Below are 8,546 nucleotides of genomic sequence, written 5' to 3'. Positions count from 1 at the left end.
GCGGGCAGATTGAGTGCTTTTTGTTAAACTATCCATGTTCATCGCAGCTCGTGAAGGGGCTGTGATTAACATGGATAGTTTAACAAAAGCAATCAATCTGCCCGCAGCCTCGCTTTACTTACACAACCGATGGAAGAACCATTTCCGAAGATAGCACACTTTTTTCCCCATTAGACTGCTATTTGTTTTTTAAACGCAACATTAGCTTACGGTGTGCTTCTATTGTAGCATGCATCTGCTTTATATTCTCCCGTTCTGTCAAATGGGCGACTTCCTGATTTTTCAGTAATTGGACTCGGACTGCTGCGTTTTATTGAGCCGGCGTCCGGGCTTAAGTCTGCTGGGAGTTCCTAGTGACCCCTTGAACGGTGTATTTGCTGTTACAGTTAAAACCATTTACAGCAATGGCAGCTTTGGTGATGAAGCGTGAAGGCCCTCAGTTCATCAGTGAAGCTGCAGTGCGAGGCAATGCTTCAGTTTTGTACAATTGCAGGACATCTGTATCTGCCTTGTCGGGGGCTACAGCAGGAATTCTGGGTCTGACTGGCCTGTACGGCTTTATCTGTATTGCCTGGCTTCGTTTCTCCCAGTGGTTAATTTGTAAAAAAAGAAGTGCCGGGGCTATCATCAGAAGGCAGTTTCGACCGGCAAATTTCTCCTATCAGCACTGCCTAACACATTGCCAACAAACCCTACAAGTGGGATGGGGGAAGTGGCGTCATGGCCAGAGCTGCCAAATTTTAGGCTGGGGAATCAGGTTCGAGCCTCGGCCTGGACTCAACATCCTGTGATTCTGGGCGAATCACTTAAACAACCTGTGCTCACCAAAAATGAATGATTAGATGCTGTTGTTCAGCCAGCTCATATTAAGCACAACCAGGAGGTCGAACACAGCAGAAGGAAACAGACTAAACATTATTCCTAATTGATCTGCGCATTCATTCGAGGCTAAGAGGAAGATTAAATATGTTTGTGCTACGTTATTCTACATACTGAGCATCATCCACATGTGCTTCCTCTTTTTTTTCTGTTTTTTTTTTTGTTATAGCTCAGCTCGATGTTCAGAATACAATACAAGTTTTGCTTGTTTCACGATTTGGGTTTTAATTTGTGGTGATGGTACTGATTTCACTCAAATGTCACTAGACTGCAGGTTAGCAAGAGATGAAACCAGGAATTCACACGCGTTGTGGGGATCTTGTTGACTTCCAGCCACAGTAAACACTTCAGTGTGTTTCTGGAATTGATCGAAGTTTTGGCAGGCATGAAATGTGTGAGGCCTCAAAGTGTAAGTGAAATTAGAGTCACTCTTACGCCTGTCTCGTGCTATCAGATAAATACGTAACATTACTCTATGTTCACCCACTTTATAGAATACATAAACCAAAACTGGAGTGAGGTTTAAAACGGAGCTCGTACAGAATACTTATGCATATATGGTGCCCAGTTACCAGGAATGCTATTCCCCCCCGTGCCCCACTCCTACCAAAGTTGCGGATAGCAGGGGTGTACGTACCTCGCTGAAATGAGGAATTACAAGGGGGGGGGGCGAGATTTCAGCACCTGATTTACTACTTTCTTCAATTACTTTCATCTGAATATTTCGCTGCTTTCAGCTGCTGAAGTGTCCTTGTGAACTGCTCCTGATCTCGTAACGGGGCCCAAAGATGTGTCATGGACGTGTTAAACTGAAAGCGAAATGTTTATGCCACGAGGGAGAGGAGGGGCAGGAGTGGCTGCCCGTGTAGAATAGGGCAGTATCCTGGCTCATCAACAGCTCACAACCGGAGGTCCTGGTCACACACTACTACCAGCAGCATCATGTTAAATCACTACTGACTGGGACAGCCTTTTAGTTTTATTTCATCAGAGGCCTGCTGCGCAACACGCTGCTCGCTTCATGACATCCGTTGAAAATTGCTGCAGCTGCGCAGTATGCCTGGGCGGGCTGCAGCGAGCACAGTGATCCCATTGGTCCAACTCAGGACACACACTTGACGATTTGTCAAGTAGGAACGGGGCGGGCTAAATGTATAGTTTGCAACTAAGGGGTCATCATTGGTAGCGTGTGATTTATGATAAGGCAGGGACCCTGGCAGTTTCTGAGCATGTGCTTCATAAGGCGGGCTGCTGTGATGCAATATCAGCTCTTCACCGGTGTGCAGCCAATATCGCATGTAGACCCGGCCCTGAAAATTAAGTGCCGGTGCTAAGCACCGGAAAGCCCGCACAAATTAAGCACTGGTTTCTCCTATCTCTACTTTTGGTGCTAAAATCTGGCCGGCTGTGGAACAAATATTTCAAATCCCGAAGGCCACTCTTCACCGGAGGGCTTGTTGGAGGCCTATTCACTTATGTCCTTTTCTGGACTTTCTTGTATGGCATGGTGCATGTCTATTAAAGCGATAAATCCTTTGAAATGTTTTTAATGAAATTTGAGGACTATTACTCAAGTCATTTAATCGACAGACCAATACTCCTTATTAATTTCTAATTGTTTGTCTTCTTGTGTAATAGTTAGCATTTGGCCATGCTGCTGGAGAATGTAGGAATGAAATGAAAGTTGAAGGCGTTTTAGTTTGTAACATAAGAAATGTAGGCCCCTACCCTACATTCACAGCATACCACATCTGTGGATCTGAAAGATGTCCAGCAATGGTTAATGGAAAATCTAGATTGGTGACAGCCGGGGCATTCAGCTATGTAAGAGCCTGTGGTAGAGCGAAAGGCTGTACTGTTTGCAGAGCTCTATATATCCTACATGTTAAGCTTGGTATGTGGCTTTCTAGGTTTTTCTCTAATCTTCTATTAAGGGCATCAGAGTATGCTGCCTTATGGTCCCAAAGGCATCATAAAGATTGTGTTTCCAACAGCAAATCATAGCAGCGCTCCCCTAATCTCATTGCCGCATGGCTCCAGGCTGCAGTAAATAAATGTAAAATTACAATGATGGCCCGCTGCTAATTGCCGGGGTGTGACTGGTGCAGCTGGCAGGTCTGTACGTTGAAGAGGCGGGCAGCCAGGGCAGCCCACCAAAGTAAACCCAATTTGCAGTGTCTCTGATCACAGCCTTTTTTTGTTTGAAAATTTTTATTAGCATTTCTTAAACAATGACATTCATAATTGGTACACAGAGTGTTTAGAAACAGTTGCGAAACACCAATAAGTAAATTGCACGTCAGTCATCACCATTCCATTTCGCGTTCGTGAGTGTTCCATCTAGCGACGATTCCCTCTTAATTTTCGGAAATCTAAGTGTGCGTCGCTTAGACGTTGCGGGGAGTCTAATGAGGCCTCATGCGGCCTGTCTCTTGTCTTCGAGTGTGTGCGTCAGTATCCGCGTCCGGGCCAGCGGAGCGAGGGGTACAATTATGTTCTTAGCAGTGGATCTGGTTGTGTTTCTCAGTGTGACGTTCCCCCCGGGTGTTTCTAGTTGTCCCTGCACACTTTATCATGCCCGCTGTGACATGTGTTAAGGTACTAAGTGCTAGTTGAAGTGTAAATGTCAATTCCTCATATGGAGGTTTCGCAATGGGAGACGTATCAACAGTGATAGCACCCTATCATCAATTACAGAGTCATTATGTTAACAGTGGGGTGAGAAGATTCAGGGAAGGAAGGGGGGAAGGTCGAGAATTATCTTCCTATAGGCATAGTAAGTGGGGAAGAGGTAAGTGCAAACTGGGGAGGGGTCCAAAAAACTGTTAAAATGAGGTGCATGTGTTAGTTTCGGTTGTGCATGTGCGTGGAGAGTGTAGGAATGGGGGCGTGGGGAAGGTCGTAGTCAGTGACGGAGATGTTGGTCTCATCTGGCTCGTGGGACTGGATGTCCCCCCAGGGGGGAGGGGAGAGGGAGGGGGAGGGGGGAGAGGCTGTGTAGCTGGTTTCATGCCTCTGGTAGGCGTCCTCGCCTATGTGTACTGGACTCTTGTTCATTATGTGCGGCATACTCTTCTGGCTCCGACTTCAGTTAGACATGCGTGCCGCGTTGTGCAAGCAGGCATAGAGTGGGAGGGGGGCGCCGGGCACGTGGGGCATCCGTCTGATTTCCTATCCCCCATCTGTTCCGGAGGTGTGTCTGGTTTCAGGCGATCCCGTCTCTGATCACAGCCTTGAGGCCTCACAAGTGAGTGAGACTGACCGTGCTTGCTGCCGAGTGGGTTAATATGAATTCGAGAAAAGCAGTTTGGAGATATTATACTGCTTCCCATTCTCAAAAAGCTTTTACTTCTAATATTTATCTCTTTCCATCATTGCTTATTTTGCTCAGGAGAAAGGGTCACTCATAGTCCTTGAATGGCACTCATAATTACACTGACATTATGCAAATGGCGCACATAGACAGAAAACATGACAATCGGCATGTATTTCATGAGCTCATGTTAGAAAATAAGCTGGCTTATTTCTAGGCGTTAGGTTTCCATCACACACTTTAATGCATTGCATGCACGAACAGTGACCATGTGAACAATCTGCAAAACCTGTGTTGTATGTGACAATATAAAAATACATAAAATGCCATGCCACACAAGCAAAGTCAGAACATATCCCTTTTAAAATATTTGTTTACTTAAGCAAGGTTTCCTTGCAGGGCATAGCCAACACCTCACTAGCTAGGATTCTCCAGTAGCCATGTGAACATATGAGTGGAAAGTGCTTCCCAGAACCAAATTCATGGCCTATTTTTGGCACATCTATTTATTTATTTATAATTACATTTGTTAAGCGCGCAGCTACCCGGAGGTTTCCCGGCGCTAAAGCAAACTTAACGGTATAAAGGGTGGGAGGAGCGTCAAACCATAAAATTAGGTATTGAAAAGCCAAGTTTTTATTCCCTTACGGAATGTCAGAAAGCACAATTCAGAACGCAGAAATTGGGGTAGAGAGTTCCATAAGGAGGGAGCCAGCAGGGAAAAAGAACGTCCTCCCATTTTGGCTCTGTTGATGCGCGGAATCTTAAACTTATTCTGCGTGGAGGACCTAAGTGTACGGGGGGGAATATATTGCTGCACCAGAGCAGAGAGATAGTGAGGGGCTCTACCAGTCATGATCTTATGCATGTAGCAAAGTGCTTTGAAATTAACTCGGTTCTCGATTCGCAACCACTGCAAATTCCGCATATGGTGAGTGACCGAGGATCTTGCAGGAAGGTGACAGATAAGGCGAACTGCCATATTCTGTACCACCTGGTACTTCCTGGTTACCTCCTTGGCGGCACCCAAGAGGAGGATGTTCCCATAGTCCAGGCGTGAGATGACAAGAGCCTGGACTACGGTCCTCAGGGTGTCCGCGGGCAGCATCCACGTGATTTTTCTCAGCCACCTGATGATGGTGGTACAGGTGGCGGAGACTTTCACAACGTGTTGTTTGAAGGTAAGTTGGTTGTCGAAGAGAACCCCAAGATTGCGAGCAGACACTGATGGAATGGGTAGAGGACCCATCTCCGGTGGCCAATGGTGTGGGCCCCAGAGCGAAGTGTCTGGGCCAAACAGGAGCAGTTCTGTTTTGTTCCCGTTTAATTTTAATTTGTGCTTCAGCATTCAATCCGAAATATGTTTCAGCCCGGATTGAAGAGAGGAGGAGGGGAGATTTTTATTGGTGGAAAGTGAATAGATGACTTGAGTGTCATCAGCGTAGGAATAAATTGTGAGGCCAGCCTGTTCCGCCAAAAAAGCAAGAGGCCTCACATACAGGTTAAAGAAAAGGGGACTAAGGATAGACCCTTGGGGAACACCGTGAGTGGAGGGGAGAATGGATGAAACAGATGTGGAAGAAAAAACTTGGAACGTGCGATCAGAAAGGAAATTAGCAATCCAGGCCAGGGCGGAACCACCAACACCAACAGCCTCCAAGGTGGACAGTAAGATGGAATGGGAGACGGTGTCAAATGCAGTACTCAAATCAAGCAAGATGAGTGCCACAGTCTCACCATTATCCACTTGGCGTCTGATGGTCTCTGACACGCCAAGGAGAGTGGTTTCCGTGGAGAAGCCAGCTCTGAACCCGGATTGAGAGCCATGAAGAAGATTCGAAGATTCAACAAAGGAATTAAGCAAGGAATTAACGTGTTTCTCCAGAATCTTGGAAAAACATGAAAGCAAAGAAATAGGGCGAAAATTGGAAGGGTTGTTGGGGTCTGCGTTGGCCTTTTTTAGTAATGGGACCACCATTGCGTGCTTCCATTCATTTGGAACAATCGCTTCTGTTAGCGAGGCATTCAAGACATCCAAAATAATGTGGAGTAGGGCTGGGTCCAGAGAACTCAGAACTTGAGGGGGCAAAGGGTCAAGGGGGGAACCAGATTTGATGTCTTGGAGATACTTTTTTAGAAGCGCGGGGGAAATAGGATCCCAATCTATCACCATCTGTTACCTAAAAGTAAGTCTTTCACTATTTATGAATCTATCATTTAATTGGTATCGGCGAGTAGTGAGCGAGTTAGCGTGAGTGCCACAGTTTGGTTGTTGAACAATTGTTCAGCACGCCCCAGTGCACTGTACCCGCTCCTCCGCTACTGCGAGTAGTGAGCGAGTTAGCGTGAGTGCCACAGTTTGGTTGTTGAACAATTGTTCAGCACGCCCCAGTGCACTGTACCCGCTCCTCCGCTACTTTATAATGAGTCAAAGCTTCCACTAGACAAAAAACAGATCTCTCTGCAGCTGGTCCATCAATTTCCAGAGTAATCCAGCCAAAGTGAAGAGGAGAAGCCTGTATTGATCCCAAATTTTCTGGTACCACATTGTTCAGCCACTAATTGTACATACTTCTCCAAGTCCACCTGAACACCTCCCAAGTCCCTGACCACTACCCTGCACGCATCAATGCGGCCCTCTGTCACACCACAACCAAATATTTTTGACCCTTAGAAAAATATTTGCGAGTACCCATGGTCTATTGTAAATGTGATTACATGCAAATGTGTGTGAATGGGACACATTGACATGGCAAAAGGTAAAGAAAACGCATGAGAGTGGCTGGATTGTGTGGGTAAGTGCATATACGTTTAGCCTAATGGGTGCTAACAATGAAGCACAGGGGCACGTGCTTATTTGCCAGAACTGGAATCCCAGGTAACTATTTGGTCGTTTTTCCTAATGGAGTATCTGGGCCAGTCCCATTCATTTTTTGTAACTCTTAGAGCCTTTGCTAACCATCTTGTCTTCAATTACAGGTTTGCAGTCTGTAAGGTATTTGGATTTGAATGGTCAGGCGTGAGTACCCACAAAGACAAGGTAATTCTGTGTATGTTCCACATTGGATTTTGGGGGTGCTGGGTAAATAGATTCACAATCTGCACCCCTTTTCTTTTGCAGGTTTGTGAGACCGTGCTACAAATACAGTTGTACAGGCAGACGGGAGTACAGGCAGAACAAACAGGTAATTGTTTAGTAGAGTTAAACTGTGGTGCATCTTGTGTTCTTGTGTATTGTAGTATAACAACATACCTTACCCATGTTTTCTTCTGTTGCAGGTTTCGCAGACTGTACCCCACACATTTGAACGGGAGTACATGAGTACAAGCAGAGCAGGTAATTGTTTGGTAGTCTTAAAATGTGGAGCATCTTTTACATTGTAATATAACAACATACCTTACCCATGTTTTCTTCTGTTCTAGGATTCGCAGGCAGTACCCCACACATTTGAACGGGGATACGTGAGTACAAGCAGAGCAGGTACTTGTTTAGTAGAGTTAAACTGTGGTCCATCTTGTGCATTGTAATTTAACAACATACCTTACCCATGTTTTCTTCTGTTCTAGGATTGGCCGACAGTACCCCACACATTTGAACGGGATACGTGAGTACAAGCAAAGCAGGTACCTGTTTAGTAGAGTTAAACTATGGTCCATCTTGTGCATTATAATTTAACAACATACTTTAGCCATGTTTTCTTCTGTTTTAGGGGCGACCTACCGACAGTGGGCCAGACAAGCATGGGGAGGCTTGCTTCACTTTCCTCCGTCGCGGGACCTTGCCAGCTGTCTCCCCCCGCCGTCGCAGCCTCTGACCCCGTGCTGCGGCCGCCGAGCGGGGGAGACTTCAAATCCCGGCTTGCATTGCGGCAGGAAGCCGCGAGACCTCACTTCCACGCCTGGAGGCGCTACAAAGTCCTGCAACAGTCTCGGGGGAGCGGGTGACCTATCGACAGTGGGCCAGACAAGCCTGGGGAGGCTTGCTTCACTTTCCTCCGTCGCGGGACCTTGCCAGCTGTTTCCCCCCGCTGTCGCAGCCTCTGACCCCGTGCTGCGGCCGCCGAGCGGGGGAGACTTCAAATCCCGGCCTGCATTGCGGCAGGAAGCCGCGAGACCTCACTTCCGCGCCTGCAGGCGCTACAAAGTCCCGCAACAGTCTCGGGGGAGCGGGCGACAAAGTCCCGCAACAGACCCGCGTCGCGGGAGCGCCGGGCTAAGCCCGGGCAAAGGGCGGGCCCTCTACGGCACTCAGAGGCCAGAGGAGGACGGGACGGGCCACCTCACTTGACTCTATCTAAGGAGGAGGTATAGAGACGTTTTAACTCCTTATTTATTTATCTCACATTGTACTGCC

At 47.1% G+C, this 8,546-nt stretch overlaps 1 protein-coding gene across 1 annotated transcript; it reads left to right on the top strand.

Moving 5' to 3' along the window:
• The first annotated feature begins 392 nt into the window (after positions 1-392).
• On the top strand, positions 393-2,401 carry LOC147692090 (ER membrane protein complex subunit 6-like). The gene is made up of 2 exons (XM_086936736.1): positions 393-564; positions 2,202-2,401. Exons 1-2 carry the CDS (start codon positions 405-407, stop codon positions 2,399-2,401), a joined length of 360 nt encoding a protein of 119 aa, XP_086792862.1. The 5' UTR covers positions 393-404.
• The last annotated feature ends 6,145 nt before the right edge of the window (positions 2,402-8,546 follow it).

Source organism: Lissotriton vulgaris, chromosome 9 (genome assembly GCF_964263255.1).
Source record: "Lissotriton vulgaris chromosome 9, aLisVul1.2, whole genome shotgun sequence".
Lineage (NCBI taxonomy): Eukaryota > Metazoa > Chordata > Amphibia > Caudata > Salamandridae > Lissotriton > Lissotriton vulgaris.
The sequence above is the reverse complement of the archived record's forward strand: the minus strand, read 5'-3'. Positions and strand labels throughout refer to the sequence as shown.

Coding starts and splice junctions, on each gene's coding strand:
- LOC147692090 (XM_086936736.1), top strand. CDS start 405: ATGGCAGCTTTGGTGATGAAGCGTGAAGGCCCTCAGTTCATCAGTGAA. Junction 565..2,201: donor TGGCCTGTACGGCTTTATCT/GTATTGCCTGGC, acceptor CTGAAAATTAAG/TGCCGGTGCTAAGCACCGGA.